This window comes from Leptinotarsa decemlineata, unplaced genomic scaffold (genome assembly GCF_025532065.1).
Source record: "Leptinotarsa decemlineata unplaced genomic scaffold, Ldec_3_MD MMD2_tig00000199_RagTag_RagTag, whole genome shotgun sequence".
In the NCBI taxonomy this organism is placed as follows: domain Eukaryota; kingdom Metazoa; phylum Arthropoda; class Insecta; order Coleoptera; family Chrysomelidae; genus Leptinotarsa; species Leptinotarsa decemlineata.
Genome location: NW_027412544.1, coordinates 16577558 through 16599233, shown reverse-complemented (window position 1 = coordinate 16599233; position 21676 = coordinate 16577558). Strand labels below are relative to the sequence as shown.

Genomic DNA, 21676 nt, shown 5'->3' with positions numbered 1-21676 from the left:
ACCGCCGGCTGCTGATGACGCAATTTTTGGTACATTTTATCAATTTCCTCACGATAGGACTTTGCTGTAATGGTTTGGCCCAGTTGCAGAAAGTTATAGTGAATCACACCAGCCGCTGACCACTATAGCGGCTGTATATCAATGTATAGAGAACAAAATTCTCTATTAATCAATATATACCACGACAGTGTAGAATTAATATTTATTGAGATATGGAGCTACAAAACATGAAAAAACGGATAAAACTTTTGAAATAACCTAATAGTAATACATTTTCATTCTAGTGGATACTGTATTATTATTAATTTTATTTTTTTCACTATGTCTAAATTGTAAATTTTTTGTATTTGTGTTGTTTACCCTTGATAAAATTCATTTTATAATTACAAAACCGTCTAAACATAATTTGATTTTTTTATTGAATATAATTTAATATCCACTGTTTGTGTTGACCTGTTCAGTTTATTTTTTTTTAATCATCGAAGAAATTCATTAGCCATTTTCAATTTGTTTAGGTGTTTTTGATCATGATTTGTCAAATTCAATCTGGTCGTAAATTCAGCAGTTGGTCTGGGCGTTGGAGTAAATACCACAGTTCTAAATGATTTGCAATGTTTTTTTATTGTACTGTAGATTCAGTAATAGTAGTTCAAAAATTGGTACCGGTTAGTTATTTGAAGTTAGGGATCAGTTCCAAAGTGAGTGGGCCTTTTAGATCCTTAACTGCGATCCGCAAGGATTTATTGTGGTTCAGTCGACCATAAAAAAACTAGTGTGTACATTCTGCTTTTGCTATTTGAAAATTTTGTTCAAAGAAGGTTTGTAAGATATCCTGTTCTTACCTAGCTTTTTGGGTTTGCTAACAGGATCAAAAGTTTGAGAACTGAGAAGTTCTTTCTCTCGATCCGATGTTACAGGAACAATTAGGGTCGTTTAGTCGATGCCATCTCCTCTGTGGACTCAGGGTCGAAATTTTTTGTTACTTTGTGGTCTATAAAGGTCGTGACAGAGTCCCACATAAACGTTACAAGACTTTCTACGACGAGAGATCAACCCGTTTCTTAAAGTTTCCATAAGTGTCATTGAGTAGGCTTAGAGTCATACATGCTTTCAGCACAAATATAAATGACATAGGATGTCCTGTCATCAGGAAATGACAAACTAAATGTTACAACTAACTTTGAGCTTTTATATACATCTCCACAAACCATCACCTTCAATAGTGAGGGTCATCAAATGAAGGTAATCAGATGAGTGTCATCAATTCGGGTTGGTAGCCGGGCGGTTCGACGTGGATGCTTTGTTCACTCAGTCAATCGGCCGATGTGTGAGTCGATGGTTCAAACCCCAGACTGAACGCTATCGTCCAACCCGTGTTAGGAATCACACGTTAAAAGGTAAAGCCTCGTTAGTCCTTGGCTCGTACAAGTTTCTACTTCTGAGGGTAGTCGTTCGTAGGGGTGCGATAGCTGGTTAACGGAAAAAACATATTTTAAACAACATATATTTAAACAATCATTTATTTATATTATGTATTGTGGTATTTTGTTATTGTATTTAACTTTCCATTCATATGTTAATGGCTACCTGCTATGATACCTAATATTTACCTGGTTTCTACCTGTAATTATTAAATAAAGGAGTGAACAACAGGCTGTTTGGAATAAGACCTTTGTCGATATTCATAGATCTCATTTCACATTTTCCTATTTCTGAACTTTTAAAGGAATCTAAAAACCAAATATCTGAAACATGTTTCTTGTAGTGAGTTGTGGTCCGTTTAGTTTCATCAACATAATTTTCATCGTAATCCCTACAGCTTATTTTGTAGATTCCACACTTTCATGAACCATTCTCTAAATGCTTCTTTTCTAATTAACTTATCCACTATGTTTGAAGGATACCCGATACTTTCAGCTATTTCCTTTTTTCTCAATATCATATTTTTTTTAGCTCAAGGGGAACTAGACCAGTTTTTGGGTAAAAAAATGTAGTCCCATAATTATGGACATTGGTGGCTACTGTCAGGGATATATCTGAATGTACTTGTATTCTTTATGTATACATCAGATTCTCAACCCTTATTGGGTTTTTTTATAACTAGAACATCCAAAACTCTTCTTTCTTTTCAATAAGATATGTGGTTTGTTAATATGAAACAAATCCTTTTTGTTACTCCCTTTGTGTCAAAAATGGCAAATGCATCATCAATGGGGTTTTTTGGGGATTTGTCACATTTGTTACAACCAGTATAACTATAGGTTCGTTCCAACCTTGAGTCACAAACAGATTTCCAACTGTTTGTAAATCGTTGTCAACGCGCATGTCTGGTAAATATTGGTTTCTGATTGATTTGAAATTTCTGATTGGAACAGCTGATAGTTCAACTGAAGTTTGGCATGGAATTTCAATACAACCTTGAAAAATAAATCTAATCAAGTGTACTTCTGGAGAGTAAAAGTAGGTTGCAGTATTTTATATCTCTATTCTATTTATTAATCAACATGGAACTGGGAAGTCACCGCAATAATTAATTTGTGTAATTAAAGATGTTCATATTTTAGGTTCACTTAAAGAATTCCTAATTTTTCCTGCGCCAGCAAATACATAATTCATTTTATAACAATGTTTGCAGGTTATGTTGTTTACAAGTTGCATGAACATAAAACAGAAACAGTAATACGGAATACGCATGCGTCAGATTAATGGTTAGAAGATAATCCTCAAACCATTCTGATAGATTTCGAACAGATTTGAATCTTGGATGGAACAGAAAACTGATAGTTTACTAATGGTTGGAAACTCACGTTGGAACGCAATCACATTACTGCGCAGAATCCTGACTGTCAGAAACTGTTTCTGATGCTGGTTGGAACGAACCTTATGATTGTGGTTTTTGTTTCAATTTACTTCAGAAGTGAATGTTGAATTACTAGGGATTTCATTCTTCAGTAAACAGTTTTGATATATATTAGAGATGATACTATTGTATAGCCAAAGTAGAGAAAAAAGGGTAAAAACTGTTAATTGCCATTTGATCCATAAAATATAAAGTAACTTTACTCAAACTTGGAATAACGTGTTTAGACAAAATTCATCATGGTTATATGTTTGTGTTTCTCTATTTGTATTGAGAGATGATTCTTGTGTCGAATCATATCTTGTCTAATAAATTCCATAGAGGAATAATACGGGTACGTATTGTATATTATTAATATTGATTTTTTTGTTTTATTTTTTCTCTACAAATAATTCTCTTTTGATTCAAATGTTCATTCAAAAGCATTTGTTTCACAATTGTGTATACAAGTATCAGGAATTTGGATAGTTTTAGTAAAACTGCAAACAACACTGCAAAGTTTTCAAATAATGAATTTTTACAACAGTTCACATTGTTTTTGTTCTAGGTGATTTGAACAATCCATCCATACTATACCACCAAATCAAGAGTTATGATTCATATTATGGTACGTTAATTTTTTTCATGTTTTTGTGTTTTATTTTTTCATTACAGAATATTTTCTTTGGTAATGGACAGTAAAATTATTTCATCATTGATAAATGTATTATCTAGATTCACTCTGGGAAACACATCATACACATTTATCAAAGTAGTAGTACTAATAATTGATTGATTATACTATCGATTTATTTCCTAAGAAACATACATTTTATATATGAGACAAATTATAAAGTTAGTAATAACGTAAAGAATAATAACCTAAACAGTAACACTAAAGTAACAGACAGAAAATATTAATTTACACTCAGAACTTTCACCAATAAGTAATTAAAATGAAAAAAATAGCAACAAATGTTTTTTAAATTCATTTTAAATTTCAATTAAATAATTGGTATAATTATGTCAATCAATCCTATTAACATTATAAGAAATATGTGAAAGACGGAAAATATATTTATTTATCATAGAAACATTTCATAGTTTTCTTTTGTTGCGGATTGTTCATCCCTAAGATTGTTCATTCAACATTTTTCTTTCATGTATTCAGAAGCAAGGTGTGTATTTTCCAACAAGATATGGAATAGTTTATGCCGAGTTTAGCTTATATCAACCTTTTTAGCGAAGGTTTGTAAATTATGTATGTGTGTATGAAATTGTATTAATTATTTTCATTATGTCGGTTGAATTTTAAACAGATATAATAACTTTATTAATATAAGAGTTTCAAGGTTGCTCCACACCGCAGTTAGGTTAGGTTCAAAGTGAGTGGGCCTATTCGACCCTCCACCGCAACCCGCAAGGGTTTATTGTGGCTCACACCTATTCACACTCTACCAAATAAACCCAGCTTCCGACAGTCTGAGTATCTGCATATGATGATTCAAATGACAGTGACATGTGAAAAGGCCTTTTAGAAGTCCATAAATCTTCTTGCCATTCAGGTGTTCAATCTTTGTTTGGCAAAGCCTAAAGCGATGACAATGACAGATAAGTTGCTTGCAGCACCCTCCTTTGCAAGGAAGTCGGCAGCCTTATTGCCTTCCAGGTCGGTATGGGCAGAAATCCAGACCAGAGACAATCTTTTAAGTCTTCCTATCGAGGAGAGTCATTTTTGTCAATTTGCTACTGATTTAGATGTTGCTCGGTAGGAGCCAAGAGCTTCCAACGCTGCTTGACTGTCCGAGAATATTTTTATTGACTTGTGTATGAGGTTGGATTCTTCCAATCTCTCCGCATACAATTCAATAGTGTAAATTTCCTCTTGAAATACAGTCGCATAGGTTCCTAGGCAGGTTTATATCCCTGTCCTGGGTGTGCGACTGAAAACTCCTGCACCAGAACCGGACGGTGTTTTTGATCCATTTGTGAACCAACAACTATCTGCTCCTAATATTTCCTTCTCCCGGAGGATCCAGTCCTCTCTACTCGGGAACAGTACTTTATAAGACAGTTCGTAGTTTACAGTTGAAGGCATAAAGTCAGAGGTCATTTCCAGAATGCTGTGACTTCCAATGTCAACCAACAGTCTGTTACACTCTGCATTGAATTGATTTGTGCAATTGGCAATGTGCACAAGTCTATATGCAGTCCATCTAACCTCTCTCTCCGGACCAACCCGTAGTTACCTGCAACCTGAATTTGACACAGAACCGCAACTTAGATATGAAGAGTACTACTATTATGATTTCAATAGTACTAATTATTTTGGAATCAATAATTTCTTTGCTAGTATTGATTGGAATAGCATTTTTGAAAGTACTTCTAATATTGATCAAGCTGTTCAGAATATATACGAAGTGATTTTGACCGCTGTTAACTGGTATGTACCATTTAAAAGATTTAAAATCTGTAATTTTCCCGTGTGGTATGATTTCAAACTGAGAAAACTATTGATAGAAAAGAAAAAATCTCATAAAAGATACAAAAAAAAAGTACAGGGTGCATTTAGCACTACCATTAATTTACTGATTTCCGAAATAGGTGTAAAGAACTTCAGAAGCAATGCTATGAATCTTACATTAAAACAATCAAAAGTGCTATTCCAAATGATTTCGAAGCTTTGGAAGCACATTAACAATAAAAGAAAATCATATAACTTACCATCAACCATGTATTTGGAGGATATAACTTGCAATAGTAACAATGGTATTGTTAATTTCTTAGCAAATTATTTTTCTACTACCTATTCTGACGAAAAGATTACTCAAATTCCCCAATATAAATGTATAGAAAGTACACATGTTTCCAACTACTATATTGAAACAGCAGAAATAATCAACCAACTCATGATAGCCCCAGGAAAACTCTCGGCTGGTCCCGAAGGAATTCTTTTGAAATTTTTAAAAACTGCGTATTCACTCTAGCAAAACTCTTACAAACAATATTCAATCTTCATCCATGGAAACCTTTCCGGAATTCTGGAAGCAAAGTTTTCTAACACCAATCCGGAAATCTGGAAATAGAAAACATTAAAAACTACCGTCCAGTGAGCATTCAATCAGAAATTCCTAAGTTACTGGACCTTTTGATAACTTAAAAACTCACATTTGATACGAAAAACATAAATGAACAATATGGCTTTATATCTAGTACACTACGAATTTATTTTCTTATCATTTTATTTTGAATAACTTAAGAGGAAAAACACTCTATACTGATTTCTCCAAAGTCTTCGATAGGGTAAATCATGATCTTTTCATGGCTAAGCTAGCATTAGGCATCAATGATAACATGTCAATATGGATAAAGAGCTATTTGGGGGAATATAATTCGTTAAATATGCTAGTTACATATCATCACGAATTTCTGTAACGTCTGGTGTTCCTCAAGGATCGCATATAAGTCCAATACTCTTCATGTCATACAACACAGCTATTACTAAATGTTTGCAGACACTCTCAAACTTTATAGGGTAGTAGATACAGCTGGACTTGAATAACTTATCTCGTTGGTGTGAAATGAACATGCTTCATTTTAATATAAATAAATATTATCAAATAACATTTTCAAGAACTATGAAACCTATTGTATATCCATTCAAAGTCAAAAACATTAATCTAATGTTGACCAACAGCATTATATACTTGGGAGTGTTGTTCAATAACAAAGTAACCTTTAAAGGTCATTTTGATCACATTGTCTCTAAATATCACTCAAATTATTGGGATTTGTTCAACGATCCACAGACAAATTTTCTATAAATACCTTTGTGCTATTGTTTTTTTGGCACACTTTGTCTTGGAAAGTTCATAAAGTCATAAATGGTGATACGAACTGTTCATTTGTAACACAACTAATTGACTTCAATGTAAATTAGAGAAGAACCATGGTGTCGGAGTTGTTTAAAAGTTCCTTATCATTCTACTAGCTATAGCTCAAATGAATCCATTACTAGAATGCTTAGGCTAGCAAATAAGAATAGCATCTATATTGATTTATTTTATTCATCTTTATATTCTTTCTACTATGAAGAAACTGCTTATTATTATTATTTTGTATTCTTGGTATTCTATATTATTGTCCAATTGTCTGTTGTTTTTCTCACACTATTTATATGTTCATTGTAAAATGGCAAGTCCGTAAATAAATAAATAAAGATCTATTCCAAGTTCGTGATTTCCTTTTTCAATGAATCAATAACATTTAAATGACCACCCATGCATACTAATTTATCTCTGTGTGAAACACACATTAATAATGAAATGAAAATTCTGTAGTAAAGAAGGTATGAAGTAAATTCACTATATGCACCAAGTTTAATGGGTTAATATGTGTGCGAATCCATAATTTTAGAAATTAGCTAAGTGAATGACAAGTAAATGATAATTTCATAAAATCTTGAATTGTTTGAAATAGAGAATCCAAACAATGCATTTGCTATCCAACACCAGACTGTGTTATTGGACAGCTCTGAATGATGTTGGATCACAAATGCATTGTTTTTGAAGAAAAGACCTGAAAAGAATATTCGAAAATGTATTATATTTTTGTTATTTTATTCAATTTCAGATAGTTTGAAAATTGAGTGGTTAAAAAAAATAAAAAAACAAGTCGGCCGTCATTTGAACCCACGATTATTGATTCATAAGTCATAAAACCACTGTTCTACCAAGCTTCTCACAAATTAGTGTGACATAAAGCTATTTGACTTTGTAATTACTTTCATTTTGTTATTTAGTGACGAACTTTTGACAAATATCAATTTCTTCAAGACATTACAAATTTGTGGTGGGCTACACCCGTCTTCACTTCCTGTGAGCATGTTTTTGTTCTTGTTTTTGTCAAGAAAATATATTTTGTTAAAACAAAGCGTTCAGTGATTAGGTATGAAACTTTTGAGAACAATTTTTAAGTAGGTACATTCTCAAGACTCACTTGCGAATAAAAATAATTCAAACCCAAATGTACATTAATGAATTTGGTCATCTGTGATTGGTCTTGAAGGTGTTGAGTAATGGATCATTCTCTGTGCGGAGAATGAAACTAGAGTTCATAACCAACAAGAAACAGCCATACAATTGACGCTTTTTTCAGTAGCCAAAGACAAACAATTCAACTATATTTCAGTTATTGCAAAACTCATTATAGTCTCATTTGTAGAGTACACCTGTTAAGTATAACGGAAAAGCTTAAAATAAAAAAAAATTAAAACTCCAATCTGACAACAAAAAAATAAGAATATAAATGAACTATCATTCGAATAGATGTAAATGAAAATTCAACTCATTATTATGTATAACTAATCACGGACTATTTCCTTACAAAAAATCTATCTATGGGATCGTTTCAAAACTCTAACGTTGCTTATCCAATGAAAATAAGAGTTTCCACAGCGGTCTGTTGTAAAGCCAAGCTTCGATATTGATCTCCGAATGTTAAATCGCTTTCTGTATTCCTTTGCAGCTTACAATTACATATAACCAGATATCCATAATAGGGTAGTTAAGTAACCTTTTATTGTGAGATTTTTTCTAAACACGTGTTTCACTATACAATAGTTTCCTCAAACGAGTTCATACTAACTAAATGCTACCTACTTAGCGCTTAATATACATTAATAATCTAAATTATAATGGTTTTTACTACCTACTTAATGACTAATAATTCAAAAAAGTAACAAATTCATTTTATTTGACAAAATAAAACTAACTCACTTTGTGTATCAACTATCTACTAACTTCTACATTAGCAAATAAATTCAACAGAGGATTGTTCAATTCTATTTAGTATTCAAGTAAATGTTCTGAATTCTTGAATCTATTGATTTCCAAGCAGTCCAAAAGATTAAATTTCACACCTTTCATATAGTCGTGATTACACTTGCGTCTCTCTACCAAAAACCTCTTCTATGTTTTTTAATTCCTTGGGAAAAGGTTCTCCTTAAACGGGGAGAATCCCATAGTAGTATGTCGTATATAAAAGGAGGTTGAATTTGAGAAAAGTAGAAAACTCGTGGACTGTTAATATCAAGAACTTTCCGCATACACATAATTTTATATATTCGATCATAGTGGTTTTGTATTTGTGTGTATTCAACCCTAGTTATTTTTGAGAATTTATTGGCTTTGACACTATGGATCTAGATTATTTCAATAGCTACTGAAATTGGTTGTATGCTTCGATGTCTAGTATGAAACATTAGATTGGCATACAGTTGATATTCTGGCGGATTTTTCAGTAATACAATTTAGCAGCTATTTCATGTATAATATATACCAGAGTTTTACAATTAGACATTCATGGATAACAAAAACTCCCACTGGACATTTTTTCTTTTCTATGTCTACATAGCAGCGGCGACTACAAAGCATAACTCTATTTTTTCGGGAAAGGACTTAACCGGATTTGTACATATTTCAGAGAATTACCGATTCTCAGTGACGAGTGGCGATAGATAAAAATGTATTTTTAGTTTCTTAGCATGTGTTCTAGTCGTTTTATAATTTTTAACAGTTGTAGTTAGTCAAGGTGGTGAAGTTTGACAAAGAATTTGTAGTGACTTCAGTGAGAGACTAAAATGGCAATACGAAATTTGGCAAGTTCACTTGGGTGTCACACCAATAGGTGGTTCCACTTATGTTTTGCTTGCATTTACGCAGTTATTTTTATCTAGAACTTTTCTTGGTTTATCACATTTTGTCTTCAATCGAGGACCGCCTGCCCGGTACTGACGATGCCCAATAGGCTGAAACAGCTGTCTACCGGTGGCTCTTAAATTGAAATCAATATGGGAATGATCAAAGAAGTACTTATCTATTTATCTTTTGATTTTCATGGAATTATTTTCCAGCAGCTTGACTGCATTAACCTTTCTAGATTCATATCATTTCTAGAAACATGGAATTCGTTTTCCGATGGCATTTCAGGTTAGCTTCCCAAATGTCTGCTACCGCAGTTGTCTGTTGATTGGTCAAACCACCAACACTGACATAAAAACTTGGCAAGTTGACTTGGGTGTCACACCAATAAGTGGTTCCACTTATCTTTTGATTTTCGTGGAATTATTTTCCAGCAGCTTGACTGCATTAACCTTTCTAGATTTATAATTACATGTATTTGAACATGTAACTAATTTTGTAATATAGACCTATGTAAATTCTTGGTGTATTTTTCCGTAATTTGAATTTTTTGTAACTCTCTATTATTCTTTTCTCACGCTCTCTTTTTCTCTCTCTCTCTCTCTCTCTCTCTCTATATATATATATATATATATATATATATATATATATATATATATATATATATATATATATATATATATATATAAAGTTGAGAATCTTGGCGATTTATATGTTCAATTAATTGTTTTTTACTAATTTTTACTGTAAGTATGATTTGTAATTTTATTCATTGGCAAAAAAACCCACGACTCAATAAATTATAGGCCCTGAAGAAGCTTCACACTAGAAGCGAAAGCTTGGCAAAGTAAAGCAGAGTTTTTGATTTTTTGATTGAGAGACCCCGTTATTTCTATTTCATTCTACTGTATATATATATATATATATATATATATATATATATATATATATATATATATATATATATATATATATATATATATATATATATATATATATAATTTGGTTGTTTCCTAGTTACTGAATGCAAGAGTTTATATTTAATGGTATAATGAGGCCTAGAGAGTGATAAGTTACTCAGTTGAGTACATCACATCATTAAATTACAGAGTTCTCCAATATATTTTCTGTTTTAGCTTTGAGTTAAACCTAGTAAACATTAGTTTTTTATTTTCAAATTATATCTTTCAAGAACTATTTTTAGTTTGATATATGGATTCAGAATTATTTCAAAATGTTGTCTTTCATTGTCTATTGTTTCAGGTAACATTTCCACCAGTTGGGGTTTCGAATAACATTGCAAGATGGAGTAAATTAACAGTTGAAATATATTTTTTTAATGAAATGTATGACTTATAAGGGGTTGAAACTAAAAAAAATATATGGTGCAAACAGGGAACATTTTGTCTTTTTTATTTATGTCTGAATGCTCACTTTTTTCACATCAAAGTGACAAAAATCTTCAAATTATATTAATATTTTGTTCAAAATTTTAGGAAATTTTTAGATCTAATTTTCAGTAAAACGAGATTGTGTTAGATAATTCGTGTATTAAAAAGCTACGGGTAATTTCTGAGGATTGAAAATGAAACGGTGTCAGTCAACGGTGTCTTGATAGAATGATTTGAAATTGATTGTTTTTGTTCACAGTACAAAGAAATGACCTTTGTTTGAAATAGTCGCCTTTTGTCATCACTACAATAGAATGAATTGCATTTTAGTCCTCAAATGATTTTTGTGAAAATATTGAAATAGGTATTGTAATATTATCCAGTAAATTTAAGTGAAATATAATAAATGACTTTGTTCAAATTGTGGAGGATGTAGCTGAAGATTGATACTCTTTGAAATGTGATCATAATCTCCAGTTATTTTCTAGATATATGACTTGCTACAATAACATTCAAAAATTAAAGTCTTGATAATAAGTTTCTTTATTATCCTTCAATATCACAATATACAGGGTACTGATTAGTTATTCCCGTCTTATTTCACCTCTTTTATAGTATTAAAAATGTTCCTCCAGTTTTGATGGAATGTACATATAACATATTTCTTTCAATTTCGTGTTTTCTAAAACATTATTTTTGTTAATATTAGCAACAACAATCAGGTCTCACAGTCAAATTCCAACATCAACTTAGAACAACCACCTGGTGCAATTAGTGTTTCGACTGCTAATACAAGAACCATAAAAATATCCTATGGACCTCAAGGGGAAGGAACTGTACTTAAAATTCCAGCAAAAATAGACAGCCTAAATGATGATTCAGAAGAAAACATCAACATCGAACAAGTCAATAAACCAAAGACAACCGATAATAAAGCAGTACGTAGGGCATTAAAAAAGGCCAAAAAGGAAGCAAGAAGAAAAGTTCTTCTGGCAGGAGGATCTCCATTATATTTAGGAGGAGTTTCTCCCAGATATACGATAGGTAGTGCATCTCCAAGACAAGGTTTAGGAAGCAATTCTCCTAGATATCTTTGTACAACATATGATATAAATATTCCAAGGAGAAGAAAACATAAAATGAAGCATAAAAAGAAACATAGAGAAGATAAAGATCGCAAACATAAAGAAGGAGAGGTGAGTAGAGACAAACTTTAATATTTTCCAATTCACCACTCATGGAATTTCAATCCTATCGTTAATTTTATATTGAAATATCAAGTGATTACAATCCATTATAACAAGTATACATCAGATATACACCTAGACAAACCATCTACCTTGGTAATAAGGATCATTAAAGGAGCTCTAATTATTGTGTTACTGTATCTTAATACCTGATTGTATATTCATGACAACTCTCAGACATGTTGAGGGATACTACTAAGTACATGTTATACATGTTATAGTCTGCTTAGTTTGTCCATCATTCTTTCATTATAGGCATTTAGTTTTGTCTAGCTTGGTTGGCCAAATTCGTGTTGAGAGATAGTTCTTCTAGTTCTATTGCGAGAGTTAAATTCTACCCATCACACAGTAATATAGTTTTCAAGCGGGGTTTTAGTAAAATCAATTCTTTATTCATCCATTAAAGCAATATGCTATGAGCTGGTAATTTCTTCTCGTGAATTATCTACAATAGTTGCAATAGCTGCATGTCATAGACTTTTGATTTCACGCACATTGTCAGATTACATACACTTCAGCCTGTAGCGGGTAACTTAACAGAAGATTTTTTTCTGCACAGTAAATTCCATCTTCTGTCCCATGTTTGGTTTTCAGGTGTATCCTCCAAGCATTTTCTCGGAATTACTGTTCATTCTTCACTCTTCGAGGTTAAAGGAGGAAAATTCAAAAGTGTCTTCGATGAAGCTGTTGGAGTAGTTTTTATTGCTCCTGTTATTTCCAAATATGTTAGTCTTTGCACCCTGCCCAGTTTATCACTTCAAGTATTTAACCTCCTCTGACAGATATATTTCTAGGCTATCTGTCTTGGTCCTTTTGGTGAATACTACTATGGTCGATTTCGTTGGGCTTATGTTCACCCATTCTTCCTCGCACTTTTTCCTCTGTCCGTCTTGTTATAATAATATGCAGGTCATGCTGCATGCATCCCCTCACTATGTTATTGTATTTCACCTGGACTTTATATCCATTGTGGTCCATTAGACGCAGTAACTCTTCCATTATAATATTCCATAATTGTGGGGACAAAATTTCCTACTGAGGACAGCCCCTTGCAACTCGTGTATACCAATTCTCCTCTAAGCATACAGTCTATCCACCTGCAGCTTGTATCGTTGGTACCTCTTCTTCTCAATGCTTGATTGATTGATTCTAGGGACTTATTATCTAATGCGCCCTAAATATCCGAGACAGTCAATTCAATTCAATTCTTTATTTATCCATTCGAGCAAATACAGCTATAGGACAAGACAAAAAACATATAGACATACAACAAAGTACAGTGAGTAAAATGATAAAATAAAATAAATTATGTACATGCATAACAAGGATTGCAGACAAAATACAATTAACATAGGATATAATAATCTTTTCTTTATTTTCAGAAATAGGTTTCCCTAATATACAATAAAAAAAAAATAGGAAACGATAGAACAGAAAAAGTAACTAATATATGCTATTCAGTAATTTTAAAACTATTACAAGTAACAATAAATAGTTCTATCGCTCCGTGCTATTATTTTACAAATAATATTTATTATTTCTACTTAGTAATGCTAGTTATATAGGTAACATTAGAAGATTTATACCGAAACAATTCAAATATTTCACAATCAAAACTAACATATAAAACATAGATTTACAACTTTATCCAAATGTAAGTTATGTTTCTTTTATATATTTTAACAAATGTCTTTTGAAGACATTTATTGATAAACAGTCTTTTACGTCAGTTGGTAGGTCATTAAATTTAATGAAGCCTTTAAAAAATACTGAATTCATACTACTTTTAAAATTTGTTCTGACAATATGTAGATTGCAGTTATTGCGAGTATAGTGTTCATGGATTTCATAATTGTGAAATTGTGAAATAATACATGTTTACAGGTTGTTCTTTAAAAAATTAATTCATAATAATCTTCTAGGGAGTAGGGACACAGATCAATTAGTATCTTTTTCACTTCAATAAGAAATTTCCGGTTTGAAAAGGATCTATATCTTTGTGGAAGTCGATTATAGAGTCTTAAGCCAAGTACAGTAGGTGAATTTAAGCTAATATTTAAGCGTCTGAAGGGAACGCAATATTTGCCTTTCTGTCTAGTATCATAATTGTGTAGTTCATCTACACGCATATGGTCGTCACGAGCTTTGTGTATATTCTTCAAAAGTTCTAAAATGAAAATACCACTAACTGTTAAAATCCTCATGTTTTTGAAAAGGTCACGACAACTATGGTTAAATGAGACTCTAGCAATACATCTAACAATGCGCTTTTGAGCCAGAAAAACATTTTGTGCATATGCTGATCCACCCCAGACTGCAATACCATAGTTTATTCTTGATTGAACTTCTGCAAAATAGAATGAACGGAGATGATTCAAGTTCAATGTATATCTAAGATTTCTGATTTGGTAACATTTTGAGTTCAGTGTCTTAGAAAGATGTAGACAGTGAGTTCGAAATGATAAGTCTTCGTCCAAAAAAATTCCAAGAAATTTAACACTTTCAGTACTATAAATGCATGTGTTATTAATGTTGATATTTAATGGCGGTACGTTTTTGTTTTGATGAGTATGAAAAGTTACACAGTTTGTTTTGTTTGTATTAAAAAGAAGAGACATATCAGAAGACCAGACTGAAAAGTTGAGCATTGTGGTGTTAATTTTTGTTTTCAGAATTTCAGAGTTTTCTCCTGTAAAAAGTAGCGTTGAGTCATCTGCATACAATGTAGTGAATGCATCAGTTAAGATCAGAGGTAGCTCATTAATATATAATATATATATATATATATATATATATATATATATATATATATATATATATATATATATATATATATATATATATATATATATATATATATATATATATATATATATATATATATATATAATATATAACTGAAAGAGGTTCTGTCTTCTGCCAACTTTAGGTTTGGTGAGTCCTTCATTTCAAAGCCCAAAATCTAGACTAATTTTAGGGTTTGTTGTGCAGGCTTCCTAGTACCTAATGTTAATTCAGTTACTCCCCTACATCCGGTACTAAGCCGTTTCTGTTAACATACCTGACCTTTCAACATATTGGTCTCAATTAAGTGATCTGTTAGGGGGTGTCTGTCAAGAATTTTTCTAACATTTCTAATCCAAATAATATGAGACTCTGAATCTACGACTTTCTTTGCATCTGGCATGGTCACCCTTTTTGGAAACCTCCAGTTATGAATTTGACTGAGGTTCATTTGAGAGTACCTTGTATAGTCTGGCACATGTTTGGGTCTGTTTGATCGACTTTCTCCATTGCCTGCACCATGAGTCTCTCTCTTCCGTACTGCTGATTTCCTTGCGATTTTAAAGGCATTTCTGGTTTTTATGTTTCATATGTGCCTAGATATTTATTCCACCATGAGACATTCCTCTAAGATTTCCGGTTAACAATGGGAGAATGTTCATTGTATTCAAAGGTTCTGTCTTCTGCCAACTCTAGGTTTGGTGAGTCCTTTATTTCAAAGCCCAAAATCTAGGTTAATTTTCGGGTCTGTTGTGTAGGCATCCTAGTTACATTACATCAATTACTTCCCTACATCTCGCCTTCAAAAATATAGCTTTATTATTTACGATTAGGATGTCTGAATTACTTGTCATAAACTATAGTAAATACTCACCTCTTTCTTTGGTGTCAGTACTTTCCAGGTAAGGTGGTGTGCATTGGCATCACAGCTACTTATGTTTATTCCTCTATGGATAATATGTATGTTCTTGGGGTCTCCGATATTCTGTTATAAACTAAATCCACTATGACATGACTTTTCCCCTGTAATCCCAAGGTTCTTTTGTGAGAGAAAAATCGAACTTTCCATGACATTTACAAGTACTGAAGTCACCTTTCTATGCTGTAGGTTTGTATCTTACCTTCTATTTAAATTTTTTTGCTGGAGTGTACCCACTTTTTCAGTCTCAGGGTAGTATTTTACTTTCCAAGACCTGTCTCAGTATGAGACGCCCGACATGAAGACCAGAACCACGGTCAAATCGGCCTTCTCCCAAGGTCGCCCCAGGGCTCCTATGCTTCCCCTGAGCTATTACTTTGTTGTTTCTTCATTAGCACAGGCTATTCATAGACCTTTGTGCAAAATGAAGTTCTTTTGAAATGGAGGTTAGTGTGGCTACCTGACAAAGTGTTGTTTGATTCACTGCTAAATCAGGTTGGCATGTCCTCGAGTCAGAGTGACGTCTGTCAATAACCACCACCCTGAGCCTACTGGCACTGATTTTTTACAGAAGCTCCGTTAGTGATACCCTTTAATGCCCATACCATTCATCTTTGGCGTGGGTCGCATAACATTACTGAATTGTCCCCCTCTTCAACTGTTTTTTACAACATACAAGGGTGACCACGAATTTATTCTTATTCCCAGTGTGTCAGGGAAAGTACGAGTGTGTTCAGAAAATAATGTAAATTTTAGTTGTTTGAAAAAAATAATTCATTTATTCATCTACATTAAAGTTGTCGTCTTGTACTTGTGCCAACGCTTCTTCCAATTCTCGAAACACTTCTCAAACTCGATCTATTCAAGCTATTTCTGTGATTCGGCGATAATTCATCATCATCTCTTTCACTTTTTTAACGTTTTCATAGGTTGTTGATGTTTTAGGATGTCCGAGATGTTTGTCATCTTCACGAACATATTGGACACACTTATACCACTCGTAAACTTTTGTTTTACTCGTAGCAGACTTCCCATCGGCCTTTTTTAACATTTCACACAATTTTTCACATTTCTTTCACACTCTTAAAAACATGTCTAACTTCAACAGATGCCACAAAATAATCAATCAAAATGTACTTTATTGTAGAAGATGAAATCTCATTGACAAAGTTTTACTACTCTAAGAAATATAAGATACACAACTTAAAAGATATTGTCGAAGATAAAATCTCATTGTCAAAATGAATACAGCTGAAAATGTATCATACTTCAGGGGCATGTATACCAAAATTTAAAAAAAATCACAATTGGATTCTCCATGAAATTTAAAAATTTATATTTTTTTTTGAACATACCTCGGGTTCATAATAGTAAGTAAGCCCCACCACCACGACAAGGTGAGGACACTGTCGAATAGGAATATATGGGTATTATGAGCTTTATGTATATTCTTGAGAAATTCCAAAATAAGTGCAATTTATTCAAAGTAGAAATCATGTGAATGATATCTGATTTTTATTCCACAACGAATGTTTGAAATACAAACTGAGTAGAGAAAAGTATCTTCTATATAATTCAGTGTTCATATAGGAGTATTTGTTTTGAAAGAATTTTTTTCTTTCGTGTAATTCAATGTTTATATGAAAGTAGCTGTTTCAGGAGGACTTTCTTTCAGTTTGTGTCTGAAAGTTACTTCTTTGCATGATATACACATCCATGTATAGAGTTACTTATTTTCAAATTGATTACTTCCTTCCTTTCTTTGGAAGATTCCCTCATCCCCTTTTTTTGTATCAAGATGGAGTAGTAGATAGCCAAAAACTTTCTTTCCCAAAAGAGATCACTAAATGTTGAAATTTTCATATTTTTTCAATGTATCATGTCAATAATGATATAAAAACATTATGTGCAGATATTGAGCATCAACATACTACAATACCATAATAAATAATAGATTGAACTTCTACCAAATAAAATGAAGGAAGATGGTGTGAACTCAATGTGTTTCTTGTATTTCCAATTTGGTAAAATTTTCAATTCTGTTATCTGTTTTTCCTTCTCAAATTTGCTTTTTAGGTTAGTTCAACTCAAGAAGATTCCAAGGAGCAGTTTATCACTCAGAAGTTGTCGATAAATTTGAAGCGTCTAAATAATTCACACACCTCACATACAGCATCCGAGAAAATGGAAGATTTGTCCAGTTCTGATGAACACAGTGAAATGGTTCCGAATTTTCCTCCTCCAAATCCTCCGTTGATGCTTAGAATTAATTCACAGGCTCTATCTAGCGCTGTAGGAGCCGATGGTAAGATATAAAATGTAAGAATATCATAAAATGATAATTCGAAAAGATTAATGAGGAATGAAATGATAACATCGTAATGTTCAAATACTTTACTTGATTCTCCATATTTTTCGAGCATCACATGACTTTATTTGCGAATTTGAAAACTAAAGCACTTTTCTACATGTTTTTTATGAACCTTGACTTTGTTAAACATTCAAAAGTATAATTAGAACATCTATATTTTTCAAGTAAAGGCTCAATGTAGAGAAAAGATTAGGTGGACAGATAATCTAAGCAAACTGTACACAGTTTGAGACACCATATCACATGACTGCATATTTGCACAATTCAAATTGTGCAAACATTCTCACTTTTCTATTTGGCTGACATGAGGCTTCAGTTTGTTAGTCAAATTTTTTGGCCCAACCATAATTACCAATTCATCAAGAATTAATATTACAGAAAATTTTGAAGATTCGCCTTGTGAGGGTTGTTGACCTCTCGACCAAAATGCCTTTCAAAGAATATTCACATATCTACTTTTAAATTTAGGAAAATTTTCAAACAAATACTGCTAATAATGTCTCCTGAACTTGAATTTAAAAATGTACAAAGATCAATGTTCAAATTAAAAGAATTAATCAAGAAATTCAATAAAAAGGGATTTTGATTTCGTACCGACTTAATGGGAATATTAAATGAATATGTTTGAGAAGTTCTGGACAAACCAGAAACTATTTGATTATTTTAAGATGAAATTTAAATGTAATTATAATGAAGTCTCCTTTTTTGAAATGGAATCAGATTGCTAGTTGAAATGTTCAATTTTATTATTCAATTTGAAAGCACATTATTCCAAAAAATTATTTTGTTCTTTTCAATAGTCTTTGTGCGCCACATTTTTTTTATGTATTCGACAAAACATTCTGAACAGTTAAGAATTATAATTCATAGAACTAACGATGATTGCAGAGATAATATTTTTAATATGTTAAAAAAATCTCAGTTATTCATCGAATATGAATAGTAATAAAAGAAATATACCTCAACGAAGCAGCTGATGAAATAACTTTCACCAATTTTCAAATGTAAGTTATTTTTTTGCACTAACTGTCCGATATTTTCTTAAGAATATTTTGAATCGGCTATTTTAATCAAATTCAGTAATTTGTAGACAATAAATGATAATTATAAAAATATTACTTTGGATATTTCGTTTTTAGTGATAATTTCATTTTTATGTTGTGTATTATATATATGTTTATAATATTGATTGTTATTTTAATGAGAACTTGAAAAAATAATTATATTAAAACAAAACAATTGCCTATTGTCCATTCACAATCACACATGTTTTTATTATACATGATCCTCCCCATAATAATATATAATATACGAATGACTAAAACAGATAAAATGCTGTCGAATGCAAACATAACTAGTTGTTGAGGTGATAGTGTGCTTGTGGCTTCAAATTATGTACAAATCATTTGGAATATAGTGATAAAGCATTGAAAAATTCACAATATAATACGATTCCAATGAATGGAAGGATACATTTAATTTTTTTTTAATAGTCACTTTTTATTTCAGGATCTCGTCTCTTAGTAGGTGATGTGGTATGGGGCAAAGTCCACGGTTTTCCATGGTGGCCAGGAAAAATTTTAACAATGACGAATTGTGGATCTCAAGGTCCACAAGCACATGTGGCTTGGTATGGTTCATCAACTTCTTCACTGATGCAGTGTGATCAACTTATCCATTATTTAGATAATTTCAAGGTAAGATCTGAAATTATCCGCAAAGCATTGATTAGTACTCCTCTGAGTATATGTTAATTGAAAATCGATGTGAAGGAAATATAAGCAATAATAATTAAGACACAATATATGGTGCAGGTGTTTTCAGTCGCAAACCCAGGACAGAGATATCAACCTGGCTAGAGTCCTATGCGACTGTATTTCAAGCGGAAATATATGCTATCGAGTTGTGTGCGAAGAGATTGGTAGAATCTAACCTCGAATAGTCAAACGGCTTTGGAAGCTCTTGGCTCCTACCGAGTAATGTCTATATTGGTAGCAAATTGCCAAAAACGACTCTCCTCAATAGAAAGACATAATAAATTGTCTCTGGTCTGAATTCCTGGCCATACTGGCCTGGAAGGTAATGAGGTAAAAGAGAGTGCTGCAAGCAGCTTCATCGGACCAGAACCTGTAATTGGCATCCTTTTAGGCTTTGCCAAACAAACATTGAACACCTGGATGGCAAGAAGATTTATGGACTTCTGGCAAAATCTTCCTGGATTGGCTCACTCCAAGGCGTTCATTCACCTTTCGAAGCTTGAAACCAAACAGTTGTTGGACTATGAATGGGATGAACTATGATGTCTAACAGGCCTTCTCATATGTCACTATTGTCTGAATCTTCATATGCAGAGACTCGGACCAGTGTATGTTGCCTGTGTTTGGAAAATAATGAAACAGCAGAGCACATACTTTGTGCCTGCCCCGCTTCGGCCGAATGAGGTTTTCAGAGTTTGACAGAGCTGCACTCCTATCATCTGACCTGAAAGACTACTCACCAACTAATCGGCTTCGTTAATAAGCTGTGTTTATTTGGTCGAGTGTGAATAGGCTTAACCACAATAAACTCATGCCGCTTTCGGTGAAGGGTCGAATAGACCCACTCACTTTTGACGTAACCTAACCTAAGACACAGTATAAATATAATTCATTAGACGATAATTCAGTGAACTAAAAAATTAATGTTGAGTTCCTTGAGGTTACCTAAATACAAGAGTTACCTATCTTGATTTTAAAATATCTCTTACAGCTTTTGAAACAGTGATTGAGTGTCACTTCAATTAATCACTGTGCTTTTTACTATATTTATTTGATGCAAATGCGTCTTTTCAATACGGAAGCTGCAGGGTATGACAATGAAATTGATATCAAAGTGCAATAGATAGACTTCCCTATTTCAGAACAATGAATTCATGATTTCATATAGAACTTTCAAAATGCAATAGTCTCCAACCAGAGTTAATCAATGAATTTCTTTGAGATATTTTAAACTTGAACCGGCGAATTACTCAAAAACAAATTTGTGATTATTTTTGTGATGTTTTGTAGATAATTTGAGGTTACATTACATTATATTGTTACTACCATATGCACTTTATATGTATAATAAGAATATTTTAATAAATGATTCATTATTGAAATTGAAATGAGCATATTTTTAGGAGAAATAAGTTTTTGGAAAAGATAGATTCTTGGCTTTCTACTTCTTCATCTTTGTACAACTAATGTGGGAAACTACCGAAAGAATAAAAAAGCAATTAAGTTCAAACTCTTTACAAAGATGTGTAGATCGTGTATAGAAGTTATTATTAGATACAAACTGAAAAAAACATTTCTTCTAAAATAAGATCAAGATCTTCAGATGATGTGGTGCTGCAGGTTTTTCCGGGTTTCCCTGGAGCTGAAAAAGCAAATGCGCCACTGGA

The 21676-nt window shown here is 32.4% G+C and overlaps 1 protein-coding gene across 2 annotated transcripts in view; it reads left to right on the top strand.

The window, feature by feature from the left end:
• Positions 1-21676, top strand: part of LOC111503622 (uncharacterized) — a 56142-nt gene that overhangs the window by 20457 nt on the left and 14009 nt on the right. The window contains exons 4-6 of one of the 2 annotated variants that reach the window (XM_074173071.1): positions 11641-12127; positions 17958-18186; positions 19762-19949. In XM_074173071.1, coding sequence (XP_074029172.1) covers positions 11641-12127; positions 17958-18186; positions 19762-19949 — 904 coding nt within the window. Of the gene's footprint in view, positions 1-11640; positions 12128-17957; positions 18201-19761; positions 19950-21676 lie in introns of those variants that run through there. The other variant, XM_074173072.1, reaches the window with a different exon arrangement.